A 15,647-nucleotide genomic window follows, 5' to 3' on the forward strand; every position below is an offset into this window, starting at 1 on the left:
AATTAAAATTATTTCATCATATTTGTCAGTAAAAAGGCCCTCTTTATTTTCCTTAGGGAAGGACTAATTTGGGAGGATATTGATTGGACAGACAATGGCGAGTGCTTGGATCTTATTGAAAAGGTAATAATGTGATGTTACCTATTTTTAGTTTTTGTTCTGAGGTAATCTGTCCTTGAAACACTTGCCAACACAAAGAACAAGTGAAGAGAGTAGTGGATCTTGCATGTTTAAGTGGCAAACTTTTAATCAGATCATTTTCACATATGGCTATATTATGGATTATATTGTAAGCTGACTATATGTATTTTTGCAACTTTTCTCCACGTGTGATTATACACAAAACCATTATTTGCGCATGATTAAAAAGAATCATTTGATCCATGTTCGCTTCTGCCGCCAGTCCAGGTGAGTTGCGTGAGTTTATCTCCGTAGCAGGGTGTGTGGCTGCAAGAGTTCAGATGGCCACGGAAATGAACTGCAGTAGGCAGGGGATCCAGCTGGTGGGACGTGACTGCAGTCAGGGTGGTGTGGTTTGTCAGGAGCTGCTCTGGGCCCAGGGGAAGTGGCTTATTAAAAGGTGCTCCTGGAGATCCATATTTTCCTGAGAGGCTGTATCAACCTGAAGCTTGCCGGGCACATTAATTAACTGCAGGGTAACTTGCTTTGTTTACCACCCCTTCTAGTATGAGAGGTAGGGAACATCAAAGGAAATTACACAGAGGCATATGCAAAGCAAAGGGAGGTTGTGCTTCACACAGCGCGTAGTTAAACTGTGTATCTTTTACTCTACCCTTTGGCACTGTGGGTGCTAAAAGTTTGCATTGGTTCAACAACTAAGTAGATAATTTAACGGAAGAAAACTTTTGGAGAGGCTTCTTTACACAAACTCCTCAGACTCCTGATCACTTGAAATCTTGGAGGCTGGAGATATATTCTGGGACAATGTCATTGTATGCATCGAAAAACTACCTACATCAGGAGAACTGTTGATTCTTCCAGTAGGTTGTTTTTCTTTATTTTGGCCATGGAACAAATGCTCTTTATTTCAAAAGGAGTGTTGCCATAAAAATAGGATTGCAGTCACCTATAAGAGTGGGGTTTCAGTTGTGTATGGGTGTTTCTGCACTTCTCTGCACACAGCAACTTCAAGGACCTTGTGATTTTTCCAAACTGGGGACAACATCTGTGTCCATCTGTGCAATAATTAACCTTCTGCATTTTCTTGCTGTTCTAGAAACTGGGACTACTGGCACTTATCAATGAGGAGAGCCATTTTCCTCAAGCTACTGACTCCACCTTACTGGAGAAGCTGAATGCCCAGCATGCTGTATGTGATGTTTCGCTGATGTTTTCTCTGCAAATTATGGAGGATCTCTTTGCTTCTGTAGAAATCCATGGTTCAAATATATGGGTGCATAGTTTGAGAGGCTTTTTTGGATGTGATTCTCCTTCCTTTGAAATCCATAATTTATATATAAAATGTAATTTGCTGTCAAGACTGAGATGCCTGAAGTTACCTAAAGAACATATCCTTGTTACTGTGCAGTTAAAGGTTTCTATCGTGGTAAATAAGTCAAATTCTACTCTTAATTAGAGGTCTGTCAACCTGCAGTAGCTCAGACTATATAGATCTTCAATTTCCCTAGATTAATGAGGCATTAACCTTGATGTCATTTACTGAAAGATGGCTGTTTCCTCTGTGCAGATTAGTGTTACCTTTATTTGTGATCCTGGAATTATTTCTGAGAATTCCTAGGATGCAAGCATATCCACCAATTTTCATAACTGCCAGTTTAAGACGTAGTCTTCTCTTTCAAAGTGCCTTTAATAGATGATTCTGCCAGATGGTTTCAGCTTTAGTATAATGCCTTTTTATATACTATAAATCTGTTATTGCTGCATTTGAAGCAACCCAGACTAACAAATCCTATTATCATTATAAGTTGCTTGTTTGCTTTTGGAGCACTAATCTTCTGGGGAGTTTACTGGAAGACAGTGGTTTGTTTAGTATCGGTTGAGAGGAGAATGTGAACCTTTGTATCATTCCATTCCCTGACACCCTCAACCCCCCAAATATTTTTTCTTTTTTTTCCCCCTCCATTTAGAACAATCCTTTTTATGTAAAACCAAGAGTTGCCGTTCACAACTTTGGAGTGAAGCACTACGCTGGGGAGGTAATTTCTTTATTTGCTGAAATTATTCCAAGCAGAGTTTTCATTAGCTTAATTTTACCCTGAGGCCGCTCAAAATTAACTAAAGCTCTCTGTTTCCTCAGCACTTCTTGCAGTACTGCTCTTGTGAGAGGTGCCTGACTGTTTGGCTTGTTGTTTGAACCAGCTCTGTTTCCTTCTAGGTCCAGTATGATGTCAGGGGGATCTTGGAGAAGAACAGAGATACTTTCAGAGACGATCTCTTGAATTTGTTACGTGAAAGCAGGTACGTTTCTGTGATTTTTGTTAAAGACATGGTATTAAGAGGTGTCATATCGACTAATTCTGCCGGGACTTATCACCTAATTCTGCTGGAGTTTGAATATGTTAGATATTGCATAGCATCAGACCTTGACAGAATTGAAATGAGCATAGAATGAAATAGAAATTAGCATATCATAGAATTGATATGAGCACATTTTATATTGTATCATACAAATGAGCATATCAGAGTTGCCTGTAAGCAGAGCTGACTGTAATCGGTTCTCACAAAGTCAGGTTTGCCTACATTGTAGAGTGCCTTGTCACTGTTCAGTCCAGGGGTTCCTAGAGATCTCTTCCTATTCTGTGATGAGTAAAGATTCTGGAAGCTGGTGATGGTTTTTAACAGTCTCAGGGTGCCTCATCGGCAGCGTGCATGTGTGGTTTTTTACTTCACGTACATCTGGCTTTGCTTGTATTTCAGGCATTCTCTAATTTGGTTGAACACTTGGTGTAGGAGACCTACCACAGAGCAAACTGCCATATAGTAATTGCTTCAAAAAGCAGAGTTTCTATAAAGATTTATGTTACTGAAAGTTCGAGCGTGGATGACTTGTACCTTTGTGTCTCCTGTCACTCTGTGTAAGGTCTTAGAGTCCTTGAAGTGGTACTCTGTGAGCTGTAGTGGGACCATGTCCCTTTTTGTAGGTGCGTGATTGAGGCTCCAGAATATGCAGAGGAGTGGCAGAAGAGGCAGCTTAGCGCGTGTGTTGCTGTCTCAGCTGCTGCCCTCAACCTATCCAATCCAATCCAATCATCCTGCCTTGCTCTACAGGTTGCTTGTTTTTAAATCCCTTAAGCCCTTCTGTGCAGGGGAAACTGTTAATGAGCATTTATCTCCCTATGTTGTTTGTTCTGGTTTTATGACGTATCTGATATAACATTTGTCCATTGAAGTGTGTAGGTAAAAGGAATAGATGTGTTAAAGCTGCTGGGCCTGGTTTTGCTTTGGCACCAACATCTGTGTAGAGTTCAAATTAAAACGTCCGTGCTTCTGTAGAAACAGTGAGAGGAGGGCACCCAACTGATAGAGTAGAAAACAACAGGGACAGCTGGTATCTGAAAGTGAGGCTCATGTGGGTGGCTGTTTTGTGTTATGGCCCTATACAAGCTGAAAGTCCTGTTTTTTAGTCTTTGTGCAAGTACAGTGCCGGTTACAGCTGGAGTTTCAGTTGAGTGAGTAGAGTAAATATGCAGTAAGGCCTCTAGGACTTCACACTTCAGTTCCCTAATGATGTGTTTGGAGTGAAGAAGAAAGAACCTCCTTGTGTTGTTTTTATTTTATTTTTTTCTCCTCTGCATATCTTGCAAAGGAAAAATCTATTGTTTATTAAGGATTATGGAGAAAATCAATAAATGTGTTTTTGATGGAGGAGCTGCTTTCTATGGGACAATGCTTTCTTTGCATTCTACAGTGATGAACCTCATAGTCTCTTAAAATACACTTTAGAAATATTATTTTTCTTTCCCATTTTAGTCTTGATTTCATCTATGATCTCTTTGAACATGTTTCAAGTCGCAACAATCAAGACACTCTTAAATGTGGAAGCAAGCACCGAAAACCCACAGTCAGTCTCCAGTTCAAGGTTAGTTAATGTGTTGTCTCTGCTCTGTAGCTAATCAGTGATAGATAAACCCTGGTCAGTAGAGAATGGATGCAGATTGAAACAGGCAAAACTTGAGCATGAAAACATTGTTGTCTCTTCTATGAAACTGCCCTTGCTAATCAAGTGATTGGCTTTGAGTAGACACAAACCTTTGCGTCACGCCATCCATGCAAAACTCCCGTTGCATTCCCCACTTGCTTATTTGTCCTTACTTTAAAGCTCATCTATGAAGTTGGTCTCTCCTGTCCTGGTTTTTCTTTATAATCTAAATCCAGCCACAAAATCGCATGAAGCCTTACAGCAATGTCTGTATACTAGGAAAAACAAGTGCTGAATAAATACCTCATTAAGGTGTTGCCTTACTTTAACCTAAAGTTTGGAAGGCATTTTTGTTAAACACCTTTTTATGAAGCTTTATAACCTCCCATCAAAAATGGCACCAAATTGAAATCTAGCATAAAGTCTATCTGCAAATTATTTAAAAGAGAAGGATTGGCACAAAACGTTTTCTAAATTACATGAGTACAAGTCTGGATTATTTTTTTTTCATTTTGTTGGAATTAATATACATTTGCAGAGTTCATTCACTTTTTTTTTTTTTAAGAAAAAGCAGACTCAAACCCCTTAAGGGCAGATTTTATCCTAGTAGACTATTTCTAAGTGTTGGGCAGAACAGCAAGGCGTGTAGGCTGGGGCACACACAATGCCTTTTATTAAAAAACCCTAGTGTTGTATTTCCTGGACAGCTTGCTTTGTGCTACCATAACTCATCTCAGACACTACCCACTTCTTATGGTAAGATGGTATTATTTGCTGTTCCCTGGAATAGCAGAAGGTAGTGTTTCCACTTAATCATTTGTATTATGTGCAAAGTAGACCTTTAAGATTTTGCCTTACAAAAATTGACCACATTTTTGCACCCACTTGTCAAGGTAAAACAAAATGTAGTGTTCCTTCTGTTCTCTGTCAGGGCCCCTGGACAACATAAGGGTGATAAAACATGAAATTAAAACGTAATTGCCTCTTATCTGAAGCTGCAGTAACTGACCATTAACCAGCTGGGCTGCTTTACAAGAGGTTGACCTTCACATCATACCTTCCCCAAAGAGTTAGGTTGGGTGTTTTTTGCACGTTTTAAAACCGTACAGGGATTAGCCCATTTTATTTCAACTGAAGATAAGAACTTTGCCTTCACAGTTTTATTCTCATGATAGGTTGGTTGACTCTTCTTCTCATTTGATGACCTGCCTACTGCAGGCCTGGGGGTGCATGAAGAATGACTGAGTTTAGATACCGTCTGTTTCAGCCTGTTGATTAGAGCAGGGCAAACTTCGGATTAGATTAGCCAGATTGTCACCTGACAGTGACTTAGAGGTTTGCAGCACGGTGCAGAATCTGGCTGTCTGTACCACAAGTGAAGGTGAAAATAGTTTACATCATTTTTGTTTAGACCGAGCAACTTTTCCAATCTCTGCAAGTAGGAGCCTGGCTTGAGAGAACTGGCTTAGTTGTCTATAGATGTAATGTTCACACAGATTTAATGCAGATTAAGCCTTTACTTTTTAAAGCTGTAAATATTTGTCTTTACCCAAAAATATGTGGTTTTATGTGTTCTGGCTGTTTCATGTTTGCAGCCTGATTCCTGGTCCATAGGCTAGCAAAGGCAAATGAAGCAAAGGCCTATCATTTATATTCCTAGTCATTTCACTGTTTGCTCCCTTTGCACCGCACCAGCTCCTGTGCACAGCCTTAACTTTGCTTGTTGCCTTTATCACTGCATGTTTAATCATCAAGTAAGTCCTTGGTCTGCAGATTAAAGCAAGAATTTGTTATAACAGACTGACATTGGCAGTTTTGCTCCAAGACATATGGCAGGAGGCAGAGTGTTGCTCCTTTAAAAGGTAGATTTTCTGTCTCCTAGGCAGCCTGCTCTGTATTCCCTCTGCTGCCTGGCACAAAGTACCACCTTTGAGGGTTGAAACATTACCATTTGCTAACTTTCTGGATTCTTCAGAGCCTGGGTTCCTCTCCTGTACAGTCATTTGTATCTCTGCAAAGTAAATGCAAGGCCTCAGTTTAAAATGGTTCATCATACTTAATGATACAGAATGAGGCAAGTTGGAATAAGATATGGAATGATAGCTCAGGAGGGAAAGGGGCGGATGTGTAATTAAAGTAATAATCATAAAAGGACTGAAGGATTTTTGTGATTTTTATCTCCAGGCTGAGGTTCAGACAACTGATAGTCTAATGTGTATTGAATCATTCAGAGTTCTAAAACTAGGAAAAAACGTATTTTCTTCAGGGGAAATGGAAAGTGAGTGGGCATGGGGTAGTTGAAATGAAAAGAGGAAATACAGTTTTGTGGGGTTTACCTGAAGCCCCTTATCTTTCCTTTTGGCTTGGCTGTGTTTAGCAGTCTGGGAATGTGGATCCAAACTCTTAAGCAATCATTTGAAAGATCCCTGAAACAGCAAATTTCCAATTTGGTGTTTTCCTTACAAACATTTCTTCATATCAATCTGTGAATCAAGTTCACTGTAAACCAGTGATGACAGTTTTGATCAGAAAAGATAGTGGAAGAAATAAACATGCATGTATTGATCTTATGTGTCTGGTAGCAAGAGCTTCCACGGTGCAGTAACTTCTGGTGTGTACCACTAGGTGTTGCAGTTAGATGCTGTCTGCAGTGCTGAGCTGCAAGAGCTCTTGTCAGGGTATGTTGTTTATACAAAAATCCAGCTTGTGAAGTGCAATTCTTTCTACCTGTGTTTTAGGAATCACTTCATTCTTTAATGGCAACGCTGAGTTCTTCAAATCCATTCTTTGTTCGGTGCATCAAACCCAATGTGCAGAAGGTAAGATTTTAAATAGTTTCCATCTTTTCTATATGTCTCAGGCCTAATCTTTGTCTGCCTATCTGGTTATTTACCACTATGTGAAGCATAGGGTAGCATTCTTCACTGACTTTGTGGAAGACTCTGCAAGGGGAAGGTACTGGGAAAGGCTTTTGATTTTTTATAGTCATTTCTCACAATTTTGAAAAATGAGTGGCTTTAAGAATGGTTATAAAAGGAAGGTAGAAGGCTGCACTGCTCGTGTGACAACTCTGTGAGAGCCTTTTTAAAGGAAGAAAATACCAAAACTGCAAAGTTTGTTTTAAATCACTAGAGGCATGATTCATGTGCATTTAGCAAAACTGGTGTGAATGACTGACTCTCTCATCAGACTCTTTCAATTCATGAAGATACCCAGTCTGTCCATGCTGGCTGTTTTGTTCTGTTACAGAATTTTGGTTTTAAAACAGGCTTGGAGACTAAGGCTTCCAAAATTGATTTGTCTTTTGGGTTACAGATAATGAAAGGCAATGTCAAGACTTTTCTAAAAATGTCAGTGTGTTCTCTAGAAATGAAGTGGTAATGATACAGTAGTCATTGAAATTAATATTGTTAGCCTGGTTCTGGTATCCTGGGGTTTTGCACATCCATTTTTGGCTTTATACACTGTTAGTCAGCTATGGTCTGCTTATGTCAAAAATGCAACAACAGGTGGAGGTGCTAGTGACTCTGATTTATGGTTTTCACATAGTAATTCATAAGTGACTTTGCTATAAATCCATATTTACTTCTTATATTTTTCTGGGATGTCTGGTTAATCAGGATACTAATAAATCAAACCTGCAGATTTCATTGCAGGTTTTTGTGTTGCCTGGACAGTACATCCTTGACTTTACATGTTTTCAGTTGCTAACTCTACTTTTGCACTGCTGCTCGTGATGTGTCAAATAATATGCATATTTTGGGCACCTTAGCAAGAGGGAGCAGCCTGGAAGCAAATAAGAGCTGCTTTCTGCATGTTGAAGTGTTTGGTGCTGAGGTGTGCAGTCACCAGGCAGCTGAACCCATGTGGATGATGGCACCTGGGCCAATAGCTGGGGTTTGTGAGCCTGTGTATGTAGCAAATCCCTGATTGAGGAAGGAGGGCAGTTTTGAAAAGCTTGTTTGCTTCCCTGCTCCCGTTTCTGCCTGGAAGCCCTATGGCCCTTAGAAAGCCCACCTGCTGCCACTGGAGTGTAAGAAGAATTTCAGTAACTAACTCACGTTTTCCTTATTTGTCCACAATGCCAAAGTCACAAGGATTTGCCATGATTGATGGAAGAACCAGGCACTTGTTGCATTTCCATGGCAAGGGAAACTCTGAGTTCCCATTCCTATCTTCCTTGTTCTTCCAGTCTTTTCCCAGTAGAATACTCCATCGCTGACAAATTTGGCATCTGTTGCTGTATCTGCGCATATATTTTACTACCATTAAAACAAAGTTCTCACAGAATTAGCAGCTGTGCAAGGAGAAGGAGCTTTAGAAAGCCTCTGTCTCAGGGATCCACATCTAATTGCAGGAGTGCATGCTGGAACAGATTAGGATATTTCTGTACGCAATCCTTTTCAATGTACTTATGAAGTCTCAGTGACATCTTACACAAAAATTACTGTCCTTGTTTTCAATTTGCTTTAATTTGATTGCAAATTTACCTTGATTCAGTGGCTTTACCAAATAAGAAATCCTATTTGAAGAACAAGAGTCGAGTGTCACATGGTTTCTCTGTTGTAGCTGATTCAGCAGAAAACTTGACAGAAACTGAGAAGGAAAGCCATGCTTTCAGTGCTTGTCAATGGCATTCTTAAATCAGGGAATTGTTATCAAAATGCATTTTTGGGATTCACTGTTGTAAGTTTTGCCCACTGTACCCTGCTCTCTGTCCCCCACTGTGTGTCATACAGACATAGTGATTTTAAGTGCCAATCTTGTGATGTTGTTGCTCCTGCTGTGGTGCAGGTACCTTCGCTGTCTTCTGTAGATGCACATCATATTAAGGATTTTTTATTTTATCCTCTCATACAACATGTTGCTTCTTTTCAGTTAGACAAAGGAAGAGAAGGTGACTCAGTTTGCCCAGCTCTGAACCAGCACAGCTCAGAGACACATTAGCTGTGCATGGACTACCAGGGGTTACCCTGCATGTGACTCACTGTGCAGGGTTGGTTAGAAACATAACTGCTTGAAACATTCAGATGAGTTGTTGCCAAAGCGGAGAAACTGCAGTTGAAAGAAAGTAAAGGTCTTCACTGACCATATTCCTCTGTGTTTTCTATCTGCAGTGTTGGTGATATGGAATGATAAATGTCTCTTGAAAAGTGCTTAAACACTGCTTGCCAAATACCAAATTATGTGGAAGAAAGGGGTGTGTTACTTGGTTTTTTGAAATACACAGCATTAAGGGAGAGCTGGACCAGAGAGATTCATCAAGGAGGGAGCTGAAGTTGTGTTACCGGGGGCAAAGCCTCTCAATCTACTCATATCTCTTTGAATTGGATACAAATAGGTGACCAACCTATTGGTGAGCATCCTCTGTAAGTGGAGGGGAGGAGCGGGTGAGGCTCGAGAGCTGTTTTACTCTGGAAGTATGTCTGAAGTCTGTAGATGAATGAGGTTGAGCAAATGGAAGTCAAATTCAAGCCTTTGAAAAAAGCAGAATGCGCAGCAGACAGTACTTTCTCTGCTGTTCTAGACATTAAAGTGTATTCATGTTGGATAAGAGATGTGATAATTTACAGTAATTATTTGATTGTTGTAATTTTTCAAAAGTTTAATTTTTAAATACATTGCAGTGACAAGCAAAAACAATTCAGCATATGCAGTAAACCACTGAACATTTACATATGAAAGCAGGATCTGCACTCATTAGTGCAATTTCCTAAAGGGAGAGCACAGAGTGTGTGACCTTTTGTCACAAGACATTTCAGCAAGCAGGCCTCAGACAGAAGGACAGAGGACCCATTAATCTTTGGGAGACCCCTGAACAATCATGGTATCTGTTTTCACAATTTCCAATCTGTTCTGAACCAGCCATAACATGGAAACTTTTCCACTTGGTATGCCTAATGAGTGTTTTTCTGCTAATGAAGGGTCTTTCTCCTCAGTTCCCCTTATCTTCACTGCAGCTGGCAGAACTACATATCTTTTCATCCTTTTGAACTTTGACACATCTTTCTTGGTTTCATGTTTCTTTTCTTACCTCCTGTTCTATCCAATAATAATTCCTCCCTGCAGCCTTCTGGTCTCTGACTCCTGGGTTTTTTTGGTGTACCTTAAATTAAGGTGGTGGCCACCACCACCCCCAAACAAAACCAACCCACAAACAAACAAACAAAAAAAAAACCAACAAAAAAGACTGTCTTTTTAAAACAAGCTTCAACCATTGCTACAGCCATCAGCTGAATGTTTCCTCCAGCTTGCTGCTGTTAATAAAGTTGCTAAGCCTTGGTGCCACTCAGGAGACCGATCAAAGTAAACTGAAGGCCTGGACTTTCTATTTAAACTGTTTCAGAGGCAGAAATTTTTGTGTTGCCCAGAAACAGCCAGCCTCAGGCAGCTTGGCTTAAGTGCTTTCTCAAGTTCCCTTTTCCATCCAGGTGATTTCTTGAAAATATATTGGCATAAACACAAGTGGCATAATACTGGCATAAGGGTAGTGAGTGGCCCCCAACTCCAGCATCTGCATGGCCTCATCTGTGCTGATGAGTTAGTAACTTCAGTGAGTACAGCTTGCTTTTGTAATTCCCTGTTCTTGAGACTTCCACAGGTTCAGGCTTGGCTGTTCTGTCATGCATTCAGATGGGTGTCTACTGTTTGGTTACAGATCTAAATTGAGTTAGATAGGCAAAATCCCGGCTTAATTAGAATGCACATGAAATATTTGAAGAATTTCACTTTTTAATTTTTATAGGAAACTTCTGCTGGTGTGTGCCACCAGGCAATGGGATTGCAGGGTCTCTACTCATCTCCCGTTCATTTACTGTCTGTCTCATTCCTGTCTTGTAGTTATGGTCTTGTCACTGTCAAGATAAAAGCCGCCTTGTCTCTGAGAATGTGATCTCTGAAGGGGCAATTCTCTTCCTCTGCAGGTTTTTGTATTAATTTTTCTTTAATCTTAAAATTTAATTACATCAGGCAAAGAAATGAAACAAAATTAAACATGTATTGTAATCCTACAGCAGGGTAGGGGCTACAGGGAGCAACAGAAAAAATGAAACTAGTAATAACTTTGCAGTTCAAAGGAAGACTGGTAGAAAAAAACATCTGTAATAAATTCTGTGAGGCCTACTGCTGCTTAGAATCCTATCATGCTCCATATTCATTCTGGGAAAATTATTATCAAGGCAGTAAGATGGTTAGCATCACTTCTGGGGACAGAGCCATTTGAGGGATCAAGGTATGGCGATTGGCACCTGCAGTGTAGTTAAAGGCATAGGTCATTAATGGCCATGAGACACCCTAGAATAGCAAGCAGCATGTCCTATATAAGACAAAATAAGATGCACACCTATTTTGCTTGGCGCCTGAATTAAAGCTGTGTTCTTAAAATAGCCCTGGGTCATTACAAATATAAGTACAGCGTTATACCAACCTAAACACCAGTTAGAAGACAGCTCAGGAATGCAGTGCAAAGGAACAGTGATAGTACAGCTTGACCCTGTCTGCGAGGGTGATTGTAGGCAGGGTGTGGAGCAGGTACAAGTGCAGTGAACCAGTATATGGACTGGTTGTCAAGCTGGAATTGCAGTATTGTCGTATTGAGACTTGACTGTATGAATTACTGAGTTTGCCTTGTAGGGAGATTTTAATTTTTTTTTTTTTTTGCAGAAATATGGATAAGGAGAGTTCAAGTCTAATGATGCTGCGTTGAGAACAGCACTAGTTTATAACCTTTAAAGATTCAGGGAGGAAGACTCTGAGCTTCAAGGATATTCTACTATACCTGTAGCACAGAATTGCTAAGCATCTGGAAAACTTCACTTTTAGAAGTCTCTGTTTAAAAAAATATCCTTAATAGGTCTGACTTCAAACCTCTGTGCACGTTCTAGTGGAGTTATTTACCACGCATGTGTTTTACACACTGACTTCAGTCACACAACAGACTCTGGGTGTCCCCAACTAGGGAGCAGATGCCTTTGTGGGTTTTTAAAGATGCTGAGCCCAGCAGTTAAAAGCTAAAAATTGTAAGGCCCTAAATGGAAGGTCTTTATGGTTTACTCAGTTGCTGAGCCCTGGGGTAGCCCTTCTGCAGCAGAGCTGTGGTGTTCTCTGGTGCTAGCAGCTAGCAAATCACACGGTAAATTTGACTTGCTGTACATAAGAAAAAGGGAATAGAAAGCCTGATCATGGTAATAGTTACCCTGACGTATTTTGAAAGTAAAGAGATTAGATTATGTAGCCCATGTACAGCTGCTGGGTGTGTGTGGTAGTATCTATAGAAAGTTAAGGTGTAGTAGTATTCATTTACAGTGTATAAGCTCATATATTAGAGATCCTTATTGCCTGTTTTAAAATTGTCTCTTTAATCTCAGTTGTTTTCAATAAATACTTGTTTAAAGAAGGCTTTTTGGCTGCCAATTACTGCTGTCATTTCTTCTGGAGGAAGCAGAGCCACAGGCTCTGAGCACAGATTTAGCTTGCTAGGGCAGCTCGGGTCAGGCTCAGGGAGCTGCTGCTCAGGCTCATCATTTGAGAGGAGAGCACTCATATCCCAAAAACATGGCATGTTGGCCCAATCTCTCAGGTCAGCAGGTGCACAGGGCCAAATGCAAACTATTTATCCTTAGCCTTTTAACTTGTTCTTAAGGCCTTATGATTCATAATCAGGAAGGTGCAGTCGGAAGGTGTGGCGTCGTGCCTGGCCAACGCCACTTAATTCAGCTGCCTGGATCTTGTCGCCTTGGGTTTTACAGAATTACATAGCTTCAAATCAAGACTTGTGGAGTATATCCCACCTGCATCCTTTTCTGACACATCACTTGAGTAATTAGGTCAGGCACCAGAAGACTCCTTAGGTAAAAAGTGATAAGGAGAGTGGGTGTGAGGAAAGCAATCACTCCTGCTCACAGAGTGCTGGCAGTGATGTTACATGTGAGTCTGAATCCCTGCCTGAAAGAACAAGATGATTCCTGCAGAGTGTTTTGTGCTGCATGTAAGGCATGCCTGTCTTCTGCGTCCTCTCTGAAAGATCGCTCCCATCACTGCTGTGGCGCAGCCTGTTGGGTATGCTGCCCAGGACCCACTGGGTTGTCCCTTTGTCCTCATTTCAGTGTGTCCCTGCTTGCTCGGCTGAAGTAGGTCATTCCACTCTCCGGGCAATCACCCAGACAGGCATGTTCTTCTTCTTCATCAAGGTTTGTTGCTTACCAAGCAGGGCTGACGAGGCAGCCCTTTGCTAAGTGTATTATAGGGCTTGTCTTTCAGTGACCGTGGTTAAGGAGTTTAAAATTGAGCTGTTTAGGGCTAGGGATAGAGGGCTGAGATGGGATGCTGCTGGGGAGGGAGCAGATGCGCTGCTGTAAAGGTTGCATCAAACTCCAGGCAGTGCAGGCAGACAGATATTTGCATGTTTTGCAGCATGTACAATTTGGTAGGACTTTTTCCACAAATGGTAGGAGTAATTTTATGGATCTTGATTAGTAACTGTGGCAGTATCTAAGCAGGATGGAGGGACACATGGGCAGCAAACGCTGCTTTGGGAGGGACTTGGAAGGAGGTGGCCCAAATGGCAAAGTACCAGAACAATTCTGGGGAAAAATAAAATGCCTGGGGGTAAGGCATTTTTAATGTGCAGCATTTGTCATGTAGTTCAGTGTGATATGGAGAAGTGAGGAAGATTTTCACTGCTGCAGCAATTGATCTGTCAGCAGCAGAGCACCTTACTGCCTCAAGCTGACTTCAGGCACTGAAATAACTGTGCATGTTGTGTCTCCTGATGGATTTTTTGAGGTTTATGAATTACTTTTTACGTGACTGTGTGACATGGATAGGCATTCATGAAACTTCAACTACTGATCCCAAGTCTGAAGTATTTGCTTTTTATAAATACTGAGCAAAGAACTTGGCTTTTCTTCCTTCTTGTGCACTCTACCAAGCATTTGAATTACAAACATTGTCATGCAAATGTATGCTCAGAAAAAGTGTGTACTTCATCAAGCTCTGAAAGTTTTCTTCTATAACTACAAAAAAGAAGTCCCCCATCTCTAGATGGCAATTTACATTCAAAGCCTGTTTGCTGTGTTCTCATGGTAACTACTCCAAGGGAACATGCACAGTCCATGATAAATAGACATCCTTAGACCTCCAGAAGCATTGCTGGGGTACAGATCATTGTTCTTTAGCAAAAACTTTAACGTTCGTAAGTCCCTTCCTTGCTAAACTGTGTCTTAGGGCATTTTGTGCATTTTATCTCTTAAGGTTTAGGAATTTGTTGGCTGTGAAATGTATTTACATTCTTCCTGCCTATAAGGTGAGATTAGCCCTTGTGTCCTGTTAGTCAGGAATATCTTCAGCAATTGCTGTAGAGCCAGCCCTCGCTAGGCTTGACTTCCTTTGAGTAGCAGCAGGAATGAATTAAGCAAGTACAGCCAAAGATATCACATGAAAGACTTGAAATACCAGCGAGCTGAAGAAAGCCCTGTTCTGTGTGTGTCTGTGTGTGTACATAGCTGCAACTGCTAAAGATTCAGTTTTTCACAATGGATGAACGCTGAAGGGTGAAAAAGTCTTAAAAGGTAAGGGGTTTAATTCATGCAGATTTTTAAATTATTTTAATCTTGCATATTTGAAGCTGCAGTGGACTTGTAGAAAAATAATCTAAAGTGCCTGTAGTTTGGCTGAGCAAGCTGTACTGGAAATGTTTCTGGGCTTGTATTTTCTTTTAAAGAGGGTAAATGCATGCAGAATCAAGTTTATGAAAAAAGAACTAAATTTACTGGTCTAATCATATTTTCGAGCGCCAGGAGAGCTTTGCTGCCAAGCAGTCTGCTTTAATAAATCACACTTTGTTTGAAAGTTAAAAGGGTGATTGTTTGCAGAGCTGGGAAAAAGTGAGCAGTAGAGCTGTGTGTGCAGAGGGGAGAAGACCTGTGTTGTAGTGATGGGCTGCTTTCTGGAGAAAGATCTTTTCTGTTGTTCAGCAGCCTATGGTATAAATTTGGGAAAATGACCTATGTAAAGTTTAGATTTATAGTATTCCTGTAATTTATTAAGGTATAAAGCACAGCTGTAGTTTTGTGTTAATTACATGCTAAGAAAGTGATACTGGAGAGACGAGTGTGTTCAGAATGGGGGGAATCCAGTGAGATACCTTCAAAATCCAGAAGTCTAATTTTGTAGTTTTACTGGAGAAACTTGATGGGGCACATTTGAAACAGTAATTTTTTGCTATAGAAATACAGGAAATGGAAAATGCCTGGGAAAATTTATTGCAGTAGTAATGGAAATGATACCATAACAGCAGTATATTCTGTTTTTGTTTGCTATGTCAGCTCTCCCTTCCATCCCCAGTGAAGTATACCCCCCAGCACAGCATGTAAAATAGCTCTGTTCACCACTGTTGTCTTTGCTTCTGGGATCTGCATTTTACTCCCTGCTTTCCCACTTAAAGTGCTTGTCTCTGCAAACATTAGAATTCAGCCACAGGGTAGAAAATTAGGATAAAATTGCTTGAGAGAACCTGTTATGAAGGGAA

The 15,647-nt window shown here is 40.6% G+C and overlaps 1 protein-coding gene across 1 annotated transcript in view; it reads left to right on the top strand.

Moving 5' to 3' along the window:
- MYO10 (myosin X) overlaps positions 1 to 15,647 on the top strand; it is a 93,044-nt gene that overhangs the window by 31,981 nt on the left and 45,416 nt on the right. The window contains exons 13-18 of the mRNA XM_027888433.1: positions 57 to 123; positions 1,238 to 1,330; positions 2,109 to 2,177; positions 2,357 to 2,439; positions 3,952 to 4,060; positions 6,859 to 6,939. Of these exons, the coding sequence (XP_027744234.1) occupies positions 57 to 123; positions 1,238 to 1,330; positions 2,109 to 2,177; positions 2,357 to 2,439; positions 3,952 to 4,060; positions 6,859 to 6,939 (502 nt within the window). The remainder of the gene's footprint in view (positions 1 to 56; positions 124 to 1,237; positions 1,331 to 2,108; positions 2,178 to 2,356; positions 2,440 to 3,951; positions 4,061 to 6,858; positions 6,940 to 15,647) is intronic.

The sequence above is a fragment of the Empidonax traillii genome, unplaced genomic scaffold (assembly GCF_003031625.1).
Source record: "Empidonax traillii isolate 1590-97213 ecotype Southwest subspecies unplaced genomic scaffold, ASM303162v1 scaffold238:size1398292, whole genome shotgun sequence".
NCBI classification, from domain to species: domain Eukaryota; kingdom Metazoa; phylum Chordata; class Aves; order Passeriformes; family Tyrannidae; genus Empidonax; species Empidonax traillii.